This window comes from Triplophysa dalaica, chromosome 7 (genome assembly GCF_015846415.1).
Source record: "Triplophysa dalaica isolate WHDGS20190420 chromosome 7, ASM1584641v1, whole genome shotgun sequence".
NCBI lineage: Eukaryota > Metazoa > Chordata > Actinopteri > Cypriniformes > Nemacheilidae > Triplophysa > Triplophysa dalaica.
The window spans coordinates 16,062,948-16,088,168 of NC_079548.1; the positions used below are offsets into that span (position 1 = coordinate 16,062,948).

At 37.4% G+C, this 25,221-nt stretch overlaps 2 protein-coding genes across 4 annotated transcripts; one reads left to right on the top strand and one right to left on the bottom strand.

Moving 5' to 3' along the window:
* The first annotated feature begins 386 nt into the window (after window positions 1-386).
* On the top strand, window positions 387-4,597 carry tmem98 (transmembrane protein 98). Of its 3 annotated transcripts, none has more exons than XM_056753881.1 (8): window positions 426-478; window positions 1,936-2,016; window positions 2,299-2,497; window positions 2,649-2,780; window positions 2,878-2,911; window positions 3,212-3,327; window positions 3,404-3,463; window positions 3,602-4,597. In XM_056753881.1, the coding sequence occupies exons 3-8, from the start codon at window positions 2,367-2,369 to the stop codon at window positions 3,789-3,791; spliced, it is 663 nt and encodes a 220-aa protein (XP_056609859.1). In that variant the 5' UTR covers window positions 426-478; window positions 1,936-2,016; window positions 2,299-2,366; the 3' UTR covers window positions 3,792-4,597. The 3 variants fall into 3 exon arrangements, with proteins under 3 accessions (XP_056609858.1, XP_056609859.1, XP_056609857.1); XM_056753879.1 differs by having other exon boundaries at window positions 430-478; window positions 1,936-2,032; XM_056753880.1 differs by lacking the exon at window positions 1,936-2,016 and having other exon boundaries at window positions 387-478.
* Window positions 4,592-25,111, bottom strand: svilc (supervillin c). Its single transcript, XM_056753878.1, has 28 exons — window positions 24,945-25,111; window positions 19,412-19,930; window positions 16,488-16,522; window positions 15,144-15,205; window positions 14,294-14,436; window positions 13,925-14,156; window positions 13,195-13,742; window positions 13,007-13,097; window positions 12,529-12,576; window positions 12,283-12,351; window positions 12,075-12,149; window positions 11,576-11,784; window positions 11,339-11,493; window positions 11,133-11,237; window positions 10,764-10,900; window positions 10,197-10,344; window positions 9,940-10,085; window positions 9,405-9,574; window positions 9,098-9,248; window positions 8,694-9,000; window positions 8,380-8,589; window positions 7,603-7,810; window positions 7,374-7,507; window positions 7,096-7,251; window positions 6,800-6,928; window positions 6,607-6,719; window positions 6,353-6,508; window positions 4,592-5,161 (listed from the first exon to the last, which is right to left on the bottom strand). The coding sequence occupies exons 2-28, from the start codon at window positions 19,711-19,713 to the stop codon at window positions 5,075-5,077; spliced, it is 4,326 nt and encodes a 1,441-aa protein (XP_056609856.1). The 5' UTR covers window positions 19,714-19,930; window positions 24,945-25,111; the 3' UTR covers window positions 4,592-5,074.
* Between the last annotated feature and the right edge of the window lie 110 nt (window positions 25,112-25,221).

Below are 25,221 nucleotides of genomic sequence, written 5' to 3' on the forward strand. Positions count from 1 at the left end.
ACTACAAAGGTAGAAATAACACATTGGTAGTCAAACATGCCCCCGAACTGTTTGTTTCACAACATTTTTTAAATCTCTTCTTTTGTGTTCAACAGAACAAAGACATTTATAAAGACATGTTTCCTATGGTAGTCAGTTGTGCCCTGGATACAAACATGAATCCATAAATATATCTTTGTGTTTAGCAGAACAAATAAATATATACAGGTTTGGACTTGAAGCTAAGTAAACTATGACAGAATAGTTGTTGGGTGAACTACGCCATCAATAAGCAATCAATGGGGATTAACTCTCTAGTGACACCTGGTGGCTGCGTCTTGATAGTTCAAGTGTATGGTTAAGCGCGCCTCGGACAGGAGCGAAGTTCACACCACTGCTCTGCGCGCTCCCGCGCTGGAGATCTCCGTGCCGTCTCCACCCGATCACCGAAAGAGACTTTGTTCATGGGACAAACAACTAAAATGTCAACAATATCCAGGTAAGATTCTAAAAAACAACAAAACGCTCGCCATGGTTTAATTCATGAAAATATATATTCTCAGATAACTTAGATATCAGAATTTCTCTGAACAATAGGTGTAAAATGATGACTGTGTTATGCGACTGTGATTGGGAAGTTGTTTTAAATTGAGTCCTGCAGCCTACTTTCAAACAAAACATTATTAACAGTTACACATGCTTTATTTGCTCAAACTCAGTATCGGTGTGACGCAGTAGGAGGGTAAAATCAGTATTGCCATAAAATGTAATTAATAATTAATAGCCATAAATAGGCATATTTTAAAATGTTAAGACAATGAACGGTGAGTGATCATTAGTGATGTTTGCGCATGCTTTGAAAACACACTATAACTTCCATTCATAAAATCGAACAATTGCTAAACGTGAAAAAAAATAAAAAATTTAGAAATGTACCTTTAAATTTAAGTAGTCATAAATATATGAATATAAGATATAGCATGAATAATAACATGAGAAATACTGTAGTAGTCAATACTTTACTATTTACTATAAATTGTAGTTGCTGTTTTTGCTATAAATATTAAGGTTCAGTATACTAAAATATTCACTTTCCTATAGTTAATGTTACTAAATACAGAATATAAGTTAGGAGAACAGTATAGGACTACTACAATTAACTACAGTTCCTTAAAACGGCAGTGTGGAATATGCATTTTAAGGTAAATCTACTTTATCTAATGTGTTATGCATTATGTGTCAAAAAATAGCATTATTATTAAGTTATACAGTTCCTTTAATGTGTTAAGCTGAACTTTCATGTGGGCTTCAAGGTTCTGTTTTGGAGAAGCATTGTTTTTAAATGCAAACAGTCTCGGATTCGAAATGCATTTTGGTTTGTGACAAAGTTTGACATCCACTCCTCAAGAGTGCATTTGGATCGGTGCTTTTCGTCTGTTTTATGAGTGTTCCAGCTCTCAGACAATTTAGAATTTGACATCAGAAATGTTCCATATTAGTTTTCATCTTTTCCAGTGGCATTTATTATTTTGGCTACTGGGTGAGAAATGTATATGGGCCTGTATCGTTCTATTCCTATTGTGATGTTTTCTGGTGTTGAGAACTTAGTAGATGTTTGCCTTACCTGGCAAAAGAAAATAGAATTGAAATGTGCTAAAGGAAACTAAATTGTAAAGGTTCAAAAAGGTTAATTCAGAGTGCACAGTATGTCACGGAGAACGCACATTAATCTGATTTGTGAATTATATCATTCCAAAGCAGAATTTCACATAATCCTCTCGAAGTGAAGTAGACTTTTCATGCTGTAATAGTTGGCCATAGGGAATAATCACGGCATTCCTCACAACAATAATAATACTCGCTCAGCTTGAAATACAAGGTAAATCTGGTCTATAGATGAAATGTTCTTTTTATTTTATGTTTAAAAAGTATGAAACAAACATTATTTTTATCAAGGATAAACAGCGCACACCTGTGAGCGGGTTAATAGTTGACTAAACTGTGGGATAAAGTCTGATGGGCATGGCCACTACAAAGGTACACTCACAGACAGGTACACAAACACACTCCTACGCTGACGTTTGTATTTAATGTTATGATAAAAGATTTTGCTTCTTGGACTGTAATAAGCTTCATGGGTGGATTTGATCGGAGAGATCTGACTAAAGCGCAACACAATAATCTCCCATAATAAAGTACTAGATATACTAATAAAAAATCTGTTTAAGTATGTGGAAATAATGTAAGTTAAACCATTTTTGACTCATAGTTCATGCAAACAAAGAAAACTCTTTAAAAAATGTTTTCTATCTTCCTCAGATAAATGTGGAATTTTTGTGACATCGACCCAACAACTCTTAGTCTGTATCACTCATCATCACGTAACCATGGAGACGGTGGTGATCGTGGCCATAGGTGTTCTGGCCACCATCTTCCTGGCATCGTTCGTGGCATTAGTGGTTGTGTGTCGTCATCGCTACTGCCACCCTCCCACTCTTCTACATCACTTTGATTCCAAGTATGAACTTTAGTCAACACTAGAGAATGTGACACAATTTCTACATTAATGACCAAGCTGGATCAATTTTGCGCCATTTTACTTAATTTATCAACCAGTAGAAAGTCTCTTTCACAAGATTTTCCATTAATCGTCCTTTGTCCCATCTCAGACCGACAGTGGATCTTATTGGAGCTATGGAGACTCAGAGTGAACCTTCAGAGCTGGAGCTGGATGATGTTGTCATCACTAACCCTCACATTGAGGCCATGCTGGAGAACGAAGACTGGATCGAGGATGCCTCGTACTGCTTTTCCTTCACACTAATCCTTACAAACATAATGTTCAACACCATAATATTATTTAATAGTAGTAGTGATATCGCTTTCTTTCTCTTTCAGGGGCCTTGTGTCTCACTGCATTGCTATTCTAAAGGTGTAGTTTTGAGCAAAAAATTTGCATTTATTTTAATATTTAAATACAGTAGTGAGGGGTGCGATACTACCACTTATTAACTTAACACTTTTTATATATATGCATTACCAAGTCTCAAATTTTGAACGTTTAGAAACATTAAATAAATCAAGATTTCTATGTCTCTTAATAAATGTAAACAACCATCAAAGTACAAAAAATATGTAAAATATCTGTTATGTGACGTGTATATGAAATTCATACTTGTAGGAAGCGGTTTTGCTTTGTTTTTTGATAAACAATGGATCTTGTCCCATCTAGATATGCCACACTCTCACTGAAAAGCTTGTTGCCATGACAATGGGGTCTGGAGCAAAAGTCAAAGCACCTGCTAGCCTGAATGACATCATCACGGTGGCCAAACGAATCGGCCCAAGGTAGCATAAATCTGCAGCGTGACACCTCTGAAATTGTTGATACTTGCTAATACTGAGATGTTTTGATCTGTCACAGGGTAGATGATGTGGTTCGGTCTATGTATCCTCCCCTGGATCCCATTCTCCTGGATGCCAGGTAACTTTATACCTCCATTTAGGCAATAATAATTGTATTATATAATTCATTTGATATAAGAGTAAATTTGCCAAAAGGATGTGTGCTTTTTTTGTTGTTGCTTTGAATAAGATTGCAAATCTATGAATTGGTTCTTAGGGCCACGGCATTACTGCTGTCGGTCAGTCACTTGGTGTTGGTGACACGGAACGCTTGCCACATGTCTGGCTGTCTGGATTGGATCGACCAATCACTGCATGCAGCCGAGGATCACATGGTCGTGCTAAGAGAAGCGGCTTTAGCATCCGAACCGGAAAGATGCCTGCCGGAGAGAGAGCAGTCAATCTGACTCTTAAAAGCACACAAGAGATACTTGTGTTTTAACTCAAGGAAACAGATAGTAGTTGAAGCCTTTTGTCTGTCTTTTCTATTGTTCTTTCAATTTATCTGTTACATTTCATTGTTAAACTTTGGTCATGCTGTCCGTCTTTTCTAATGCTGGTTTCATATACACATATTAGCGAAAAGAGCCACAAATGTGTATAAACCTGATCTTAAAAAATGCATATGCACTATTTTTGAATTGCAGTCTTTAGAGTATTTTTTGAATAAGAAAATGGAAGTACACTTTGATATATTATTGTCTTTTTGCATCTTCAGTGCTATAAAAATGTTCAATTCTGTTTGTAAATTCACAATATGTAGAGACAATATCGATTGATATTCACATCTGAAGTTTTGATATAGAACTTGTCATTTTTAACTTTGATCTGCAGAAAGTTACACAGACACTCACATTCTGGTCTTTGTCATTTTTCATGGGGTCACATGAAGTCTAAATCCACACTAATTCCTTCCCTCCAAAACCACTCAGATGTGACCACAACCCCCAACTGTAGTTAACACTTTCAGCAGACACACACACTTACACCCGCAATGACAATTTGTGAACTTGCATGATTTCATGTTTTTCTATATTTTATGGCATGATCCTCTGTAGCTGTATCAATACTTCTTCTTTCGATTATTATTTCTGTCGTCTGTGAGCACTTTTGTTACTGATGATTCTCATTTATTGCTGCATTACTGCTTCATGCCTCATCCTGTTTATGTATTTGAGATTTGTAAATGTAAATAAAAGCTTCACAGTGAAAACATGTCGATGTTTTTATTTTAAAATAAACATGACTAAATTCAACTTGAAGTTGAGTAAATCACCCACACCTCATATTCACATGTGCTGCTTGTGTTTAAAGAGGAGATAGATGTCAGACAGGGGGGATAAAGAAAGAGCAGAAACAGCTGCAGTAGAGGATGGAGGAGGGGAAACCACGAAGAAAAACATGGCAGCAATTTGTCAAGGTCAGAGTAAACAGTTCTGTCTAGCTGTGAGAACAGAGCTTTGGCCAAAATGAGTGCTAAACATTAGGCAAAAAGATCGCAAAAACTCACTCACACTCACGGTTTAACATTCACAATTACACTGTACACGTGATTGATGTCACCTTACAACAGAGGTGCCCAATCCTGCACCTGGAGGGCCAGTGTCCTGCAGAGTTTACCTCAAGCCCTTAAAACTGACAAGAACATGTCATTGTTTTTGTTGACACAAGATTACAGTTCTGATGATGCTCAGTAAAGTCCTTTGCTTTTCTTGAGGTCCATTTTTTGTAAATCTGACAAACAGTTGTAGTCGTTCTGTGTCATTCCAAAAGCAACCTGTAAATAAAAAGTGGATATAAATTAAGCGTAAAGTTTCTTCAAGCTGCAATCTGTGACTTCTTTCTCTAGACGGTTTCAAAAGCAACATAAACACTGTACATGCGCGCGTTTGTGGACTGCCCTCAACTTCGGGTACACATTTGCAAATAATAGAGTGCCTGTATATTACTTCTGATAACAAGAAAAAAGAAGAACCGTTACTCGGCTTAACTTGCCTCTCCAATATTTGAATTTAGATTGCAAATCCAAGCTCAGCCGCTAGATGTCAATGAACCATACGGTTTCTTTAAAATACAGCACCCATTCAACAAATTGTTTATTTAATAAATTAACAAACAACAAAATTCAACAAATCATTTATTTAGTACAATTGTTTAACAATAAATAAATAAAATAAAATAAAATAAAATTAAATAAAATTAAATAAAATAAATTAAAATAATAAATAAAATAAAATAAAATAAAATAAAATAAAATAAATTAAATTAAATTAAATTAAATTAAATTAAATTAAATTAAATTAAATTAAATTAAATTAAATTAAATTAAATTAAATTAAATTAAATTAAATTAAATTAAATTAAATTAAATTAAATAGTTATATTATCAGACACTAGCCAGACCAATAAACAAACAGAGACCGGAAGATAACTGCAGTCCAGGCACGTGTGTCAAAAGAAACGGTAACATTTTCCTCTAAAATAATATCCAACCGCTATGTGACTTTCCTTCTGAAGGCTCAGATAACCAAATTTGCTGTTTTTCAGGAAATGGAAAAAAAACACTTTCCTTTTAAATGATCAAATACTGTGTCGAATAAGTTGACAGGCACTTTTTAATACTTTTTTTGGGTTAAATATTTCCAAAACCCATTGACAAACATAAAGGGTGACTAATAATAATGATTAATGACAAAAAAAATCATGAAATATGATTATACGAGGTTTCAGAATGACAGTGATATGTAATCATATAAGTTAAAAGGGATAGTTCACCAAAAAATAAATTCTGTTATCATTTACTCACATTGTTGGGTGAACAATCACTTTAACACTGAAAATTAATAAAAGGTAAGAAATAAGAAATGTTTTTTATTTTTCATTTTACACCAAAAAGTCACAGTTGCAGCTTTAACTATAATCACAAGTGTCCTGATATTCAGTTCAAAAGTATTACTGTATCTCTCACCTTGAAATCATTCTGTGACAGGTAGTTCTCCAGGTGTAGTGGATCCACTCCCTCAGGTAAGGGTCTCCTCAGCAAATCCTTCAGGGGATACTGGGTCCTATTAAGGGCAGCTAGGGCATCCTGCACCAGTGTTAACTTTTTACACACCACACAGTCCTTAAAAAAATATATGAAAAATATATATATTTTTTTTCTTTTGACTTCAATGTACAATATGGCACATAGACCCAAGTAACAAGTTAATTTCATCTTACCTGTACTTCCTGTGTCTGTCTCATCTCCCATGAAGGAAAAATATTAGTGAATGTAAGAGGCTCCATCCCTTCATCTATAAGGTACGCCATTGGAGGCCGCCTGGGATTTCTCTCTAAATGCCAATCGCGAAAAATTAAAACACATGGCCAACACAACCAGAAGATATCCCTGAGCAATTTTGTCAGTTCTCACCTCTACAGTATTGCAAGACAGTTTCCATGGCGCACTTCTTCTCTTTGTCCCAGTGGAGGCGCTGTGAGGCTGCAGCTTCACTGCTTTGCCATAAATACACCTCCAGAAAGTTATCCAGCAGAAACAGCGCTATAAAGTGTCACAGTGCTTTTAGGAACCAAAGTATGTGCATGTTTCATTTGATTTAATCAAAAATGTTATTTGCACTCGGCATGTCACACCTGAAATTCTTCTCACAGTCTGTATGTGTGTGTGCATTTGTGTTTGTGGTGTTGTGCGAACTTGCTTACTCTCACCTGGAGGTGGCACCTCATATAATTTATCCTGGAGGAAGGGCATTGCTGTGACGACACCATTCACATGGGAGGGGCTAATAAGCTCCACCCCTTTGAACATTCCTGACTGGGCACTTAGATGAAAAAGGCGAGGAGTAAAATTAAATTTACCAGGATCTAAAAGGAATACAAAGCATAGAACATCTTTGTCGGTTGTGTGAATGGTGGAAATGTTCAGTGAATGTCAGACTTTATGGATTTATGTTTTGAGAAGTCGAGCACTCTAATCTAGGCCACACCTTGTAACATGCAATCATACGACTTCCTGTCCTGTGGTCCAATCGCATTCCAGAACTCAGCTGGCTCTTTCCCTTCCTCCACTTCTTGGACGTTCAGAAAGCTGTCAGTTTTCAAGCCAAACTCAGGTGGCCACCTATTCATTACATCAATTACCTTCAGCATCATACTTTATGCTACATAAGAATTGTTTCTAATAAAGCATCAAATATAATTGTGTGTGATTCGTACGTTTCTTTGAGATGTTGGACGGTCTGCTTTGCCACCTGTCGGGCTTGGGTGTGGGCTTTGCATCCATGCCACAGGTTGATTGCCCCCTGCTGGCCGTTCAGCAAGAGCAGAGATCCACGAGACCTCAGGCTGGAGCAGACGGGTTCAACCTCCAACAGACTGCCCTCCACTGGCACATCACCTCTCACACAGAACATACGCCAGCCTCCTGAAACACACAGACATTTGTTTAGGCAGATTAGTGTAAACTTTACAGATATTCATCTCAATAGTTTTTTATTACAGTTCTGAGTAATTCAAAGTCTTGATTTAACTTTTAACCATTTCGTGCTTTATAGTCCATCCAAAAACGAACATTTTGCCATTATTTACTCAGCCTTTTGTCATCTCAAAACTGTATTACTTTCTCTCTTCCGCAGAACCTAAAAGAAGATATTTTGTAGAATGCTGGTGACCAAACAACAACGGTACCCATTTACTTCTATTGTATGGACACAAAACCAATGCAAATCAATGGGTACTGCCGCTGTTTGTGTTCTGGAGAAGAAAGTGAGTCATACTCAGGGTGAGTAAATGATGACAGAATTTTCATTTTTGGGGGAACTATTCCTTTAAGAATGTATTTTGAGTATTTAAGGATGTAGTTCTTTCAACAACTTGTGACCTATAGTGTACGTTGCAGAACAAGTTACATAATGTCTTTTTAATTAAATCCTAAACCTTATTTTATTCTAAAAACAAAAAAGAGTTTCATAGTAGATAGCCCAAAGAACAGACCTACATCCCTGCTGCTTTGTTGTCTGTAAATGACCATCCGTCCCTGAAACAGCTGCAGAAAACATGGTAGCTCCTCCCCTTCTTTTACAAACACTTGAGGACTACACAGTTTGGTCAATGATGATGACAGGTCCCGCCCACTGATGCTCGAATGTCGCCCCTTCCAGATGAAGAGAACAGATTTTTCTTGCTCTTCTTTCGTCTGATCCACTGCAAACAGAACACTTCAATTTATACCCCATAAAAACAAAAATCTTTACAGAAAATCTTTTTTAACATACAAACATACTCTATTTACATCAACATTAACTCACCCACAGTCGCGAGGCTGTACGTCCACTGTATAGCGTATGTGTTTTCCTCATGAAACTGTCCAAAGCTCTCTGGATCTACCTCACGCTCTTCACCCTCTAAAACAAGCCACTTTTTTAACGCCACAGTATGTAACTCGGCCTGTCTACCATTGCTCAGCGTGACAAGGTCCCGTCCCCTTCGTACATCCACACCATCCAAAATGACTTGGGACGGGCTTGAGAAACAGGCTCCACAGAAGAGGGCTTTGGCATCACATGACCACTGCTCAACAAGCATTGGCGGGGAAGAGGATTCAAGCAAGGGGGTCTAAAGAACAGAAAGAGAGAAAAATATATATTTTTTTACAAGCAAAGAGATAAATGTCACATTTGATCAATTATCTGTCTGGTGTTTCTCCGCTCACCTGGACTTCCTCTTGTATGGAAAGTGCAATGTGATTCTTGCTCATTCTTGTCTGTTCAAATGAGTGAGCGAACTTCTCTTTGAACAGTACAGTCTCGTTTTGGTCAAATACGCGTCCAAATATTGACCAGTCCGGACGGCCAGTGCCTTGCCTGAAACACACACAATATAACATTATTTCCTTTTGAAGACAAGCATATTCAATTTAATTTGAATATTCAATTCATGCATGGCTGAGTTTTTATGTTCGTACATGACTATTGCAACAGTTCATTTAATGTATGTACATATTGCTACTGTGAACCTACTTCAGGTTGTGGCCACCAGAGGGATCCAGAGGGTTGATCCTGCAGCTGCTGTAGTCATAAGCTCCGTCCCAGACTTGCTGAGCCAGCTGCAGCGCTACCTTCCTCTCGCTCGGCCCCACGTCTTTCCCATGCCACAGATAGAGCTCACTGCCAAAGTCAAACAGCAGAGTCTGAAAATAAAAGTTTATTATATTACAGTTTGTCACATCTTAATGTTTTATATGAAACAGTTTACAACCTAAGCTCTACTCACAAATCTGGTGAGCAGACTAATCGTAATAACTTGACCGCTACAGATGTCACATTCTTATAGAATACAATTTATTGTAATTTTAATCATAATTGGTTACAATTTTTCACAGTGATAACCAGGTTTAGTCACAAGCTGTAAAACACAGTAATGACATATTACTAACACTTTGTTCTTTAGTGTTAATCGGTGTGTTATATTTACAGTACATACTGTAAGAATATGAACTGTCTGTACTGCACAGCATGTCAAGCTTTTATTAATAGTAAGATCTGAGATAAAGACCTGTGAGGAGTCCAGCAGGGTGAGGTGTGGTATGGAGGCCCAGCCCTGCTCATGTGGTCTGAGTCTGTCTCCCTGTAGACTGTAAATACAGTTTGACTCTGAAATGGCTTTTTCAAAGTGTTCGTCATCAGCAGCACCATCAGGACCTGCAGTTACAACCCCACATGCAAATATACGAATGACTTTAAGCGGTTTTGCAACTAAATAAGATGTTAGTTCTTAAACAGTGTATAAGATGAAAGAGATGTGTCTCTTGCCTTTATACTCGGTCTGTCCCCCGAGAAGTTTCCAGAACTCTGCAGCCTGCGGGCTGTCTGTGTTTACACCTTCATCCAGGTGAATGACGCCTGTTGCTTGGCAACCCAGATCCCCCTGGGTCACAATCAAGGAGGCCAATTCAGATGCCTGCAACAAACCATCAGTCAAGATCTGAAAACTAAAACCATCACCTATTATGAAGATAAGAAAGAAAGACTAATAATATTACAAAAAGTAAAAAAAATCTTTTTTTTTAATGCAGATGCCCTTTAGCTACCACACCGCTAGTCCTCCATTCTCCACCTAAACAAACTCAATAGATAATAGTAATGTAAATTAAAAAAAAAATCTTTTAAAATGTTGTTTTATTTGACATTATTAAAGAAAATTATACCAAGCACCAAAAGATACAATTTAAAGTAAAAGATTTATATTATATTTATGTATTATGTAAACCAAGAAATCAGATTATATATCAAAACAGAACATTGATCTCCAGAATTATATAGATAAAGAATTGTCCTGGTTTACAATTGAAATCACACAGTCTATGAAACTGACCGTACCTTCTCTCTCTCAACGGTGTTTGAGAATTTTCCGGTCCACAGGAAACAGTGTGAGGGTGTAACCAGCAGAAAGCAGTCGCCACTGTTAAGAGAGCGTGATACGGGTTCCACCAAACGCACCTGTACCTGTCTCCATCCTGGACGCACAGACACATTTATTCACAGCACGGTGACGTAAAAACTCAGGAAACGTTAAACCGTGAAACTTTCACATTTGTTACATAACTTTGTTGAAAAATAATCTGATTAAATAATCACATTTTTAATTATGCAAATGATCCAAACATCCTATTTGAATCTCACTAGTGGTCACAGACTTAAAAGATAAAACATAAAAGTCTACAGTCATTTGCTATGTGGCTGGCATACCTTTAACCTGTATGAGCATGAGTTTGTTGTATGGCACCGTGGGTCTGCTCACTTTACCACAGGAAGTGACATCAGTTGTGGAGCAGTTTGATTTATTCGTAGCTTCTAGAAAATAAAATGAAGTCTAAACTGATGAGAGAGGCTGACAAGAAGAATTTTCTTTAAATATGTCGAGAAATTGAACTTGGGAGACTTGTCTGACTGACCACTGTTATTCTCCATCTGGCTGTTGTCCTCATGTTGCATGAAATCCTGTTGGATATCCTCTCGAGCAGCAAGAGCTCGTAATGGATTCCTTGAACCCTGAGTCCTGCGAGACGGCCGCACTGAACGCCTGTGTTCAGCCACAGCTGAGCTCAAACTAGAACACACAACATTCATTCTCAAACGCCTATACTGTGATGTATTGTAAAGTCATAAATGTAAACACGTGTGCGATTTACATTGGAGTGTTTGTTTGACAGAGAGTGCTCAGGTCAGGTTCTGTGTCTCCTCCGCTCGTCTGGCAAGCTGGAAGTGAAGAGGGTTCAGAGCTCATGGCCTCTTTAGTCATCTCAGAAGCACACTGTGGGCTCGATCTAAACTCATCTGGGAAAATGATTTGCGTCTCTATAGGGACAAGTTTAGCAGAATCTTCTTCCTCACAGTTTGCCTGAAATGACAGGAAAAACAAAACTTTGTATATGACTGTAAGTTAGCTCTAGTGATCTGATATTGTAGGAGTGCTATATTTAATTAATAATGTAACATCATTAAGACCTTTATTGATTACATTGTTTTATTGTTTTACATTGAAGCGAGAAGCAGGTTTTTTCAAACATCAAAATGTCTGTGTTTGCAAAGCTGACATGCAAAGTATGAAACTAACAAGCCCAGATATTGTCTGTTATAACTTACTCAATGTTCACTTTTTTATTGAATGTTATTTTAATAGTAGCCTACCTTGACTCTCCCCTTTACGTGTGATTGGGATTGAGATGGAGAGGAAACCTCCTGAGCTTCATAAGAAAGACTTCTCTAAAGAAAGAGACAAACAACGCAATTAAAGATCAATGATGTGCTAAATAGATGCTTCAAACATTAATTGTGACTCAACACTCATTCGGCCTGATGAATAAACAACACGTGTTTGATGTGGACAAATGCTCACCTCATTGAAACACATCACATATTGAGGTGTGGAATTACAACGAGAATATACAGAGGAGAACACAGGCTCCTAAAGAGAGGAGAGGAGACAAAATGAGCACGGTGACAGTGACTTGAAATCTCTCTTTCACTCTCACATACAAAGTTTGACAGACTTACATAAAGATTTATCTTTAACACAAAACAAAGCATAACTTAGCAAAGTGTATAAAACGCCAACTTATGTAAACACACACAAGCCACTTACCCAGAGTTGAGTTTGGAGTGTAGAGTCAATTGTACTGACAGCTTCATCCTACAGGGGGAGTGAAAAAATCATTAAAACAACACAGCCTCAAAAGTCAAACAGGTTTAAAACAACATAAGGTTGAGAAAATATACAGCCACTGTATATATGTGGAGAGTTTATATATATATATATATATATATATATATATATATGTGTGAATTTACTTTAGCTAATATGATCATTTTTGACAGTATTTCTCCGAAATTTCAAATAAAAATATTGTTTCTATTTGCAGGAAATGAAAACAGGAGAAACAGATGAAAATAAGAGAACACATGCTCAAATAATGCAAAGAAAACAAGTTCATTTTAACTTTTAGGCAATACAAGCAAACACATAATTTAACAGACATTGGACTGAAATGGCCACATTACATCTGGAAATGCTGATTACATGAACCTGTGGTCGTATATGAAATAAATACACATATACACACCTGTAGTCCATCACTGCTAACCGTCATATTGCATCTTGCCTCTACACCCTGCTTTTCCTCTTCTTCCTCAGTCACTCCTGAATCCATCAGCCTGTGAAAAAGTTTGAACTTGTCATCTGTTATCCTCACAAGACATACAGCAACCAAATATTCAGCTAACCAACTAAATAACAAGAAAGGCATTTAACCTGTCACTGACAGATGATGAACCGCCATGTTTCATGATCTGGGCTTGTGCCAGCATCTGTTCTGGTAGAGACAGACGTCCCTCAGGTTTCGGTACAGATCGTCGTGTTCTGACAGAGGAAGCGCCGCTATCCTTCCTCGCCCTCTGCCTCCAGGGAGCACCTGAGATTGAAGCTACAGATGAATCCACAGGTGACACAGACGTACGCCTCTCCTCATTCATCTCTCCCATATCTCCCTGATTCTGCTCCTGACCATGTCCATTCAGTTCATCGCTGTCCTGAGTTCCACCTCTCAACACCGCTCTGGCCGAACTGCTCTTTTTTAAAATGCCTTTAATCTCTGTGCCTTGATGCAATGCATTCTTGGAGCTGCACTCTTCTGTAGGCTGTTGACAAGGCGCTGTTGTGAGTTCATAGGAAGATTCAGGCTCCTGTGTAGAGTTCAGAGCTACTTCGCTGGGCTTCAGATTGATGGACAGAGCCTGCTGCCGGTCAGAGAGATGAGCCGAGAGATGAAGATGAGGAAGCTGAACAGGCCCCTTTTGAAGCTAAAGGTTCACGAAAGAATTATTAACATCTCTGTAAAAAATAGACATCTGATAAAGTTGACACACACACACAAGTCAAACCTGATTATACATATTCTCCACAGTAGGCAAACACAGATTATTTTGAATAATTACACACATGCAGACACACCTATGTGTACACGCACACCGAATTCACCTACCAAATTGACCTCATCTATAGTGATGGGCTGCGTGCGGTAACGTGCTCCTTTAAGTCTGCGTCTCTCACCGGCCTCTAGAGAGCCGCCATCTCCCTTTGGACACCCGGCGGCACCCAGTATGGGCTGAGAGAGTTTGTTAAAGAGAGCCAGTTTCTCACTCATAGACAGCTTTGAACTGGCATCATCTTCCACCTCAAGCTCAGTCTGAGGCTTGGACTCACCTGACTGAGGACTTGAGTTGGATGGAAGTAAAAGAGACAGAACAGATAGTGAGTATGTTTATTAGTCAGCCATAGGCTGCATGTCTTTAGAATAAACAAGGAGAAGTATTCCTTTAAAAGTCTATTAGTTTAAAGATGTCCCGCCCACCTCGCTGCCGTCACTGTTTCCTCAAAGGTGATTGGCTGAGTGAGTGCCCGGTTGTCATTGCCACGGCGAGCTCTGCGCTCATGGAAGCTGGAGCGTGGTTTGAGAAGGGAAGAAACCTCGGGCGAAGCTGTCTTCTCCAACTCCTAAATTAATTATAAAGTATTAGACAATGGAAGTCAAAGCAATATATGTATGTAATATGTATGCAATTAAAGAAACAAGTAGACATGGTCCAAGATTATATAAAAAAACAGATAACTACATCTACATTGGAAGCTGAAGAATGCTCTGTTTATTTCTCTCAGGTGCATGAATTAAATAGGATCTGTCCTGGGCAGCTTGGGTAAGCAAGTCAAAGTAACAACTGAACCCTGTGTGTCATGTTGTAACCAAACACTCTTGCTATCCGGTTACTCACTTCAACCCAATAACAGACCCAGCAAAAGAAAGTCTGTAGATGTTAAAAGTTCTTTGTGGAACCATAGAGCTCAACAAAGAACCCAAAAATACAAATGTATCTAAATCATAAACATAAGACTTAAATTTTAACAGAATTACATTATTGCCTGAATTAGTCTATTAATATAGGCATTCAATTATTATCTTAGTGCACATGTAAAGGTGTGTTAAAGGTAGGCCTATATGTAATGCCATAGTTATTGAGTAATGAGGTTACATTAGGGTCAACAGATACCAGTATGACTTGGAGATCCGCATAAGGTGTATATTTGTGTATCCTAGAAAGAGCTTTTCTGAGGGTCTTTTCCATTCCATCCATGGCAATGACCTTTTTTTCTATTCAGGCTGCAGCAGTTGCTAAATAGATATGGCAGGGTCTTGTTTCACCTACTTTAAACAGAGACATCTTGGCAGCTACACTCATCTTGGCTCTGTCATCTGTCTTTACATCCACTGCAAGAAAAAACATGATGTACAAAATCACATAAAGTACTAATACTAGTAATAAACACAGGCATTTCAGCAACTGGAAAATGATCAAGAAATTTTAATGATGTATAATGTGTAAAAATGTGAAGCATACACATATATACGTCACGATTAATTCATCTTAGATGATAATGAAGTGAGATCACTATATAACCAACAGACGTATCATTCTCTATTTGCCTCTCTCGCTGACTCTGTCTCTCTCTCTCTCTCTCTCTCTCTCTCTCTCTCTATCTCTCTCTATCTCTCTCTTCCTCTCTCTCTCTATCTCTCTCTCACACACGGACACACACATATAAACTCATTGCTCTGTTGGCCACACTCAAATAGCCTGGCAGATATATCCTCACCTGTGTCTACTGCACTACATGGCAGATTTAGGAAGTTTTTTCTATCATGGTAGGGACTTTCTGTTTCACATATAAGCTAAATATATTTTATCCACTAACCCACACAGAAGACTTGTTGTTTTATTTATATACATTAATAAATTACTATCTTATCATTTCATTATTGTTAGCAGGTTTTCACAATGTAGTCAAATTCAGGTTTGATTATATCTTTTCAGGCATGTGTAGTCCCCATTATGTAGGTAAAAACACTTTCTCTCTTCATCCAGTTACTCAGAATATGCACGTTTTAAAGTTCCAGTGTATAAAATTTAGCATCATCTAGTGGTGAGGTTGTGGATTGCAAGCAACGTCTCACTCCACCCCTCCCTTTCAAAGCACTTCGGTTGCTGACACAGAACCAAGATGTTGGCATGTTTTCACGTTTTTTGCCGAAGGAGATAACGTATTTATGAAATGAAACAACATGGTGAATTCCGTGTAAGGGGACCTGCGGTGTATGTAGATAGAAATAGCTCATTCTATGGTAATAAAAATATAACGCTTCATTATGTAAGGTCTTTACACACCTCTGAAGACATAGTTATGAATATTACATTGCATTTCTTTCAGTAGATCTTTCAAAAATTACTCAATGGACCTTTAAAGTCAGTAAGAATGTTATTGCACTTCATTATAATATTATACTAACTTTGTCTACACAGTCTCATTTTAAATCTTATCTTATACATAAATGTAGTAGATATCTGACATTTTTAATTACATTCTGTGTATTTTTATGTAATTTTACAACCATTAGATATTAAGCACACACAGTTCGGACTACAGCAAACAATTACTACAGATCATCTTCTATATACGTGTAGGATGATAGTCAAACAAAGAACTTCACTTACTTTCTGAGGTGTCTTGATTTTCATTGTCCATTGATCTATAAAATGAAGAAGTTGATGAGAAGTCTACCAAACAACAAACCAGTCAATAAACATCATACGCTTGCCCAAGTACTTCTCAAGCAAAATAAACGAATACACAAAGGCTACAAGTTATGCGGAAAAGATGCACAACATCACCAGATCTGCTTAAACAAGCCTGTCTCGCACTACAGCCGTTGTGACAGACACACTAAAACACAGCTGTGCAGGTTAAAAGCATGACATAATGCTACCTATTAAAACCATGAGCGCTTAAACACACACCCTGTTTGATAAGCAAATGAAATACATGCTGAGCTCAGTCGCTGACTCAAAGGAAAGCACTGTGCCAATTCATGAGCTATCTGAGCTACACATAATTTGCAATACTCTAGGAGTTCTTAATACATTTCCTACATTATGAGATGGCCAAAAGTATGTGGACACCACCTTATAATGTAGACCTTCGGCTATTTCAATAATTCTATAGTGAAGACAAATCTTAATGCTTCATAAACCTACTATGTAAACACAAAGGCATTACAAAAATGCAGAAGTTGTAACTCTGGCAATATAAAATTACAGTATATAAAATTAAGGTAGAGATAACTTTTTATAGTCATTTACACAAACTTTTAATCCATCACATCTGAATGCTTTTTGACACATGTAAAAACATGTTAATTCCAATCATATCACATCATTCAAGTCAGTAAAGTGTCTCCGATAAGCAACCAGCAGTCTTCATACCCGTGGCTGTCATGTATCTCATATGCTGTAATGGGCTGAGTACGGAAACGTTCGCTAGTTTTGCGGCTCCCTGCAGGGTCTCCGGGCATGTAGCGTCGGGCACGCCGGCGACTCCCTTCTGCAACTGGTTGAACCGCTAGATCAAGAGTCAAGGCCAAACCACCACCATCACTACTGTTTGAGCGGATGGACCATAACAGATGGAAGTGAAGAATGTGTGTGTGTGTGAGGGAAAGAAAGAAACAAAGAAAGAATGAAGCAAAGGAAAAAATCTGAAATAACATACTTAAAGGGATAGTTCACCCCAAAATAAAAATCATGTGCCATCATGTGCTCACCCTCAAGTTGTTCCAAACCTGTTTACATTTCTTTGTTCGGTTGAACACAAAGGAAGATGTTTGGAAGAATGTTACCAACTGACTGTTCGGACACATCATTGATCACACCATAGTATAAAAAATTTAAATGGTAGTCAAAGTTGACCCAGAAACATTTGCTTTCCTAAATTCTTAAAAATATCTAATTTGTGTTCATCAGAACAAAAAAATAGACAATGATTTTTAGTTGTATGATAGTCGATGATGTCCTATACTCTATCTTTGTTTCTTGTGTTCATAAGAACAATAACATTTATACAGATTTGTAACAACTTGAGGGTGAGTAAATGATGACAGAATTTTCATTTTTGGGTGAACTATACCTTATAATTGTGTCGAGTCACTAGCAGCATATTGCAGCCAAATTATGTGACAGAAGATTTATTACAACAGGGGTTCCCAAAACATAAAAACATAAAATACAAAATATAAAAATATTTTGCTTATCATTGAATGCAATATATGTTTAAATATAATATCAAAATATGGTATACCACATTGTAATACCAGAATATGGTTTTATAATACCATATGGAAAGATATCGAAACAATTGTCATTGCTATTTAGATATTAATTGGACTAAAGGTAAGTGACTTTGCACAATCCACTTCTATCCCTCTGTGTGATGTGGGTCAAAAGTGGGTCCCGGCCCACAGGTTGAAAACCCCTGCATTACGATCTATAAATTAAACTGAGTTTCGAAAAAGCAAAGCAAAGCATAGCAAACCATTTAGAAAAGTAGAAAGCAAGTTGTGAGTTAGCATGATATTCCTGTAGATCAGTTGGTAGAGCATTGCAAATGTCATGGGTTTGATTCGCAGGAAACACACAGTGATGGAATGATAAAAGCTTCTGCCATATGCATAAATGATATTAAATGCACCCTTAAAAAATGCTGCTACTGTATAGAGCTCTAAAAGTGGTTCTTTGCTCATCATCATAGGGGAACTACTTTTAGTGCTATATAGCATGATATCTTGGTGCATCAGTGATTCTTCAGAGGTTCTTTGGGCTGACTGAGGTGCTATCACCGTTTCCGCATAAAAACCTGTTAAGGCCCTCCATGGTTCTTCTGAAGAACCGCTGAAGAACCACTGAAGCACCAAAAAATGGTTCTAAAAAGCAATAAAAGTTGTTCCCCTATGATTACAAAACAATAACCACTTTTAGTGCTATATAGCACTATTCATTCTAGAGTGTTGGACATAATGCAGTACACTACTTTAGACAGCATTGGTCAGATAAGCGTGTGGTAACACACACACAGAATGATGCAGGAACACATCCCTACATTATGTCAGTAGGAGATGCTTTAGATGCTTGGTGTAGAAGGCTGTTCTTCAGCTTCCCTACTGATACACGAGTGTGTAACTTAAGTTTGTCTGGGTTTGACGGCCCATAGGAGTCTGGAGGGTTTTCCCTATCCAGTGCAACTGACAGACCCCAAAAACATTCCCTGATGGAAATAAAGAGAGTTTGCAGGAAGGAAGAATTGAGATGTTGATAGGAGTCGGTTTACAAAAATATGAATTTAGCTATAAAAACGGTATGATGCACACTTTGTTCATCTGTTTGGGAATTAGAGCCATTTTGATAGAATCCTTTCTTTAAAAACCCCCTAAATGCAAAAATAACGTTGTTAAGGTCCTTGAAATGTCCCTCAGCATTCCTTAAGCTCCAAGCTGAACACTGAGGAAAAACACTCTAAACTATATAAATGACATAGGATATGAGGAATAACATTAATCTTTGTGTGATATTTAACATCAAGACCTCACCTGTTCTGGTGGATGTTCTCTACACTGGCGTTATTCCTACACCCATTGGAGATTTTTGTAGAAACTGGCTTTTCATCTAGTGGTATTCTTCCATTTCTTCTCATTCCTCCATTTATTGCTTCTGATCCTGACATATCTGCACACGTAGAGTCGCGAAAACCCCGTCCTTCCCTCTCTCTTCTCGACCACTTAGATGGAAGCTCCTCGTCCTGGTTGCCATAACGTTCAGCCAGTTCCCGTCTTCTCTCTGCCTTGTAGCGAGCTATGCGTTCAGCTCTGGACTCCTGGGCTAAACTTTCCATTTTGTCCAAAATAAACCCTTGCTGTCCCGACCGCTTTACTATATCAGGCAAACAAAATAATTCCAAACGTATGATCAAGATGATGTCAACACCTTGATTTAAATGGTGGAGTCACAATCGGAGAATGGTTTGATTATTCAGGGAAGCTCAAATAACAGCAGGTTCCTCTAACGGTGTGTTTGTATATCATCCTGATTACTGGCCTAAGGGCACGGCACTGTTGAAAAAGCAAATGAAGGAGTTTGAGGTTAAGACAGACAACACAAACATCAGTTCAAAATATAGAGAAGTCACCTAAATCATCAAAAACACAAAAGTGAACTCAATGTTTTAATTTCTAAAACATTCCATAAGTCCATACTAGACACAATTATTAGAAGAAATAAATAATGTTACAAAAGCACCATTTACTTGATTATTGTTGTCTCTTGGTTTACTTTCTATTCAGAAATTCTAACACTTTATTATACCTTTTATATTTACCTATTATCATGGGTGAGTTTAATATATATATATAGATTTCGAGTTCAAGTAGGCCAAATGCAAAAAAAGGTTAGTTAATGGTTACATTGTTTGACTGTGTTTGCCACTTAAGCATAAAATGTTTTTGTTGTTTTGCTGTCATGCTTACTAACCCATTGTGTGATCAGTTTATTGTTTCATGCAAGGTCTGTGTGTTGGTATTTTTGTAGGAGTGTTTGTGTGATGACCGTTCATGTTGTTGTTAACAGTTTAGGACTTTAAGTACTTTAATTTTCAATGACATGCTCTAGGGCCGGACTAGGACTTAATTTCTGAACTTCATTCATTCTCATTCTGGCCAACTAAAGGAAATTTAGATTTATTTTTTAATTGATATTAAATTTAGATAGAATTGATTTAGATTGTTCGCAGGATGTGTAGTAAATCGTAGTTTTCCAAGTATGAATTATTTATTGTAAATTGAAAACTGAAAACATTAGGCCACTGGTCCAAATCAGTTGCAAAATCTCCTGGGGCTTCTGATGGCAATTTCTGGCCTGATATACTGCTGGGATAGAAAATATGAAGTGTGTGAAATACTGTATACTGTAAATAAACAACAAACAAATTGAAGAATAGAATAGGATAGAGTCATCTGTGTGATAAAGCTCACTGTAAGAAATTATATGTATTTAATGGGTAAGTCTTTTAATTACAATTATGAAAGATTTTAAGAAATTGTAAGTTTAATCAGAATATGTAATGCTATACTGTTAAACCAGCATAAAAAAGCATAATTAGTTCCTCTTATGTTCCACATATGTGTGTTCCTGCATTTGGGAAACTCCCCTCACACCGATACTCTACACCTCTGAGGTAAAGCTAACTCAGCAATATATGAGTGCAAGTCATTCATCAGACAGACCCATCAATCCATCAACACCAAACACTGATGTGTTTTAGTATATCAGTATCATCAGGTTTATGGGGAAGCAAATAATGACGAAAATAAAACGAACAAACCAAACCATTTAAGGGGTATTAACAACATAACACACATGAATTGGTTTCCCTTATTTTAATATTTAAATGTAAATATTAGTCAAATGAGTAGGTCAAGTGCATATAAAATAATTTAAACAGACAGTATCTATAATTTTGAAGTTAACCTTACTCTTTTAAACATATAAATGGACAAAAAATACACACCGAGATAGTAATGCATCTTGTAGACTCTCATGTTGTCACATACTGTTGTAAGACATCTTACGTTATCCAAACAAGTCACAACGTGCCCTTGTCTAAATTATCATAGACTGTGGTTACCCATGACTACCCTGTCACCTGACCTGGCCACCGTAACAAGACAACCACAGCTTTACTCATACATAAATAATGACATTATCGTCTTATCATCCGTGTAACATAGACTTGGCATGTGGTAGATGGACGACCACCTGGAGCTCACCAAACCTTCAATTTACTGTTGCAAAGTACCGCATGAATGTGTTTGAAGGGGCTCCTCTACTCCTAAATAAGCAAACTGTAAGCATCAGCATTCTGCCAGATCCCCTCACATCTAAAACACAATAGACACAGTACAACAACACTAAGCAGAGATCCAGCAGTACTAGATACAAGTGCAAAACTTTACTCGGCCAACATGCTTTATTGGGTATTTAACACGCTCAAAGATTTTCAAAGCAAGTTTACAGAGAAATTCACCCTTTCAAGAAAATAATTGTAAAAAAAATAATATTTTCCATCATCAAAAATACTCTTTCAAACGTATCCTACATTTTATCTCGATGCCTTATTTGTGAGTGAAATTAACAATAATAAGACACAAGAGAAACAGATCACGTGAGAGAGAGAGAAATTAAGGATGTGGGCACGAGAGGTAGTGGCTGGTTGATGTTTGGGATCAGATGGACTAATCACTCCTTAATCCAGTAATTCTATCTGTCGAGAACATGTGCTGAGGACAGTCACACGCATATGCACATGTACATGCACATGCACATGCACATACGTACACAAAGCACTGATCACTATTGAAAGATAACAACTGAAATATTCTTAAAACATTAGATTAATTGCACAAAGCTTAGATTTCGGCAGGCGTGGCGTCTGAATTTAGGTCTGATTCACAACATTACTGATGTGTCATTAGATCTCATTATATAATAATAGGAGTACAGGGCTTGTGCCAGGAAAAAGAAGTAATACAAGATGCATTTTAGACTTGATTTATTAAAACAGGATATAACTTGGAAAAGGGCCTGTGCTCTTTCTAACATGCACACTGAAGAACACCTGTTGAAAACAACTGGTCTACATTCAGTTCAGTCGTCTGTAGACTGCAAGAACAAAGAAGAACAAACCCATAAACTCATCAAACCAAATGGAAATGGAAATAACATAACATGCTTCTAATGTGGCAATGTCCAGGACTTTAACTGGGGTGTATGTGACTTATAAATCGCAATACTTTTAAATGTATTGAGTCACAATGTCAGTCTAAATCTACTTATTTTAGTCTGTTGTAAAGACTCAAGATTTCTAAGACCCTCTGTCACGGGACGTCCTGTGTTACATCACAAATCCCATGAAGGGATTCAAGCACTTTTAGCCCCAATATTGGGCTGTGATCAGGTAATGCAAAGTCAAAGTTTTATTTTACTCTATCGTGAAAAGAAATATTGTTATCCTTAAGTCAACTGCTAACAAATACAATTATAAGATATAGAATGTGTTTATCAGTAGCACCAGAACAAATAAACACAACAAACAAGTTATTGTATAATATTTGTATAGCATTTTGACCTTGGCTATAATCACACCAGAGCCGTTGAAAATCAGAGTTACGACACTCGGTCACGTGATTCAAGGAGCGCTCAATAGTTCAAACAAATCTGTGCTGTCAATCTGAATTGATTTTAGCGGGACAGACAACAACTGCAACTATATTTGCATAAATGTAGCTAAGTATAGTAGCACATTGTGTAAACTAAATAGTACGTTGACTACATTTATAGCAAGATTTTGTCTGGGGAGTAATATGAATACGAGATTAAATAAAAAATCTATGAAAATAAGATATGTCCGCCTAGTCTTTAAAATGTATGAACATGCCGTTATTTCCCACAGCAAATGCGTTTGGGAGACATTGAAATGAATGGGCTTCAGTGCTGTGTTTGGAACTGGTCACTTGCATAACAAGAGTTACTTCTGCATTACATTCTTTCAACGGTAGGATGACTGCACAGCATTTTCATCCCTTGTCACGAACCTCGCATAGTGAGAAAATGACCTGCATCTTCATCAGTCTGTTGGTTTTTAGTTGTCCTGTTAAGAAACACGTTATTTAACACGAAACAAACAAAACGCTTGTTTGCGTCATTGTTTATTTATCTAAACCCGGTGCCGCCAGTGTCCAACAAGCTCATACAAACGCAACATTTTTTAAAGCCTGACTTTTATCCCATGTATGAGAGGAAGGCAGTGATTTCAATCTTCAAGAGGCTGCGACGTCTGTCAGTAGATCGGGAGGCGATCCTCCCATGTCAATAAAAAGTCACTTAAACCTCGTAAATTGTGTGGCTTTAAACTGTGTCTAGCCTACAGGTTGTGGTTAGCGTATTAAAATAAAACTTGTTCGCAAATCATGAAATTCATTATTTAACAATAACACATTTTAAAAGAGAAACTCTTTTTCATTATTTGTTTGTTCTTTATTCCTTTAGTTTTCTCTTATTGAAAGGTCTTCAAAGTGTCCAACATGATAACTCCGCGTCTGACCTCTGCGCTCAAAATTTAAAGAGACAGAAAACCTTAAATTGAAATCGCCAATAAAATTGTTGCAATTGCAGTTGGTATGGATGGACAAAAAATATTTTTATAAGCTAAAGAATTATATTAAAATGTTTTCATTCTGCTATAATATCAAAGTTTAACGCACTTTCAATGTTTTCCCATATTGTCCACATAAACAGATTACATGTCCCACATTTGGTTTGTTGGGTGTTGGTCACCCAATTCAACGGTCGTCTATTGAAGTGTCGTAACTCTGTTTTTCGACGGCTCTGACTCGCACAACACACAGGTCAAGAAAGCTTGTCATAACCTACTGCACACGCACACACACACACACACACATAAATTGTATCGATGTATTAATTTATTATTATTTTAATAAAAACCGTGCAAACCTGTTTTCGGTTACATATTTCAGGACTGAGCCTTATGCATTATGACACATAATAAAAGCATTATGACTGTTAATAAGTAGTATTGGTGAAAGACCAACTCGATAAAAATAAACAAGATGCCACATGGCCAAATGCTTTTGCATATTGAGGTGATGTTACAAAATGGTGAGGCATTGGACTGGGCAGTCGCGACAAAGTAAAAAGAATATTAAAAATAAAAGAATATTATATCTATAAGCGAGGTAACGGGTTTTCCACCTGGAAACAGGTGGAAGAGTTGCAAATAACAAATGAGCAACCCAGTCGAGTGGATTTTACATTACTCACTTTACACAGCAGTTCAAGTAGGCTATCTACAGTAAAATACGCAACATAAAAGTTAGAAAAACTCACATGAACTGGTCCACAAGATAACAAGTCTGACGGCGTTACAGTTTAGCGCTTTGAACCGCTACATCAACTTTATAAAATAAAAAAATCCTGCTATAAGCAATGGCTTTTATGTTATCGTTATCAAACCTCGTGAATGTTAGAGCAGAAATGAATGACGGTACTTACTCGCTCTGTTGGTGGATCAGCTGTGCTGTCGGATCAAGCTCTGGCAGGTACACACACTCACACACAGCCTGTGTCCAGTGAGAGAGTGAAAAGCCTTTTTAGGGTGTGTGTGTGTGTGAGAGAGAGAGAGAGAGAGAGAGAGAGAGAGAGAGAGAGAGAGTATAAATACCCCATGACTAGAGTACCGGGGGTTCCAGCTCAGATTATAAAATATTGTATTTAGGTAAAAAATCCTACAGCGATTTACTAACGAAACAATTAAACCGATCCATGGACG

Excerpts from the sequence above, each read along its gene's own strand:
- tmem98 (XM_056753879.1), top strand. The coding sequence starts at position 1,996 with ATGGGCATGGCCACTACAAAGGTACACTCACAGACAG. Across the intron at positions 2,781-2,877 it reads GACTGGATCGAGGATGCCTC|GGGCCTTGTGTCTCACTGCA; the intron begins GTACTGCTTTTC and ends TTTCTCTTTCAG. Across the intron at positions 3,328-3,403 it reads GCCAAACGAATCGGCCCAAG|GGTAGATGATGTGGTTCGGT; the intron begins GTAGCATAAATC and ends GATCTGTCACAG.
- svilc (XM_056753878.1), bottom strand. The coding sequence starts at position 19,713 with ATGGAAAGTTTAGCCCAGGAGTCCAGAGCTGAACGCATAGCTCGCTAC. Across the intron at positions 13,743-13,924 it reads CTATAGATGAGGTCAATTTG|CTTCAAAAGGGGCCTGTTCA; the intron begins GTAGGTGAATTC and ends GTGAACCTTTAG. Across the intron at positions 7,508-7,602 it reads GTCCAACATCTCAAAGAAAC|GTGGCCACCTGAGTTTGGCT; the intron begins GTACGAATCACA and ends TGTAATGAATAG.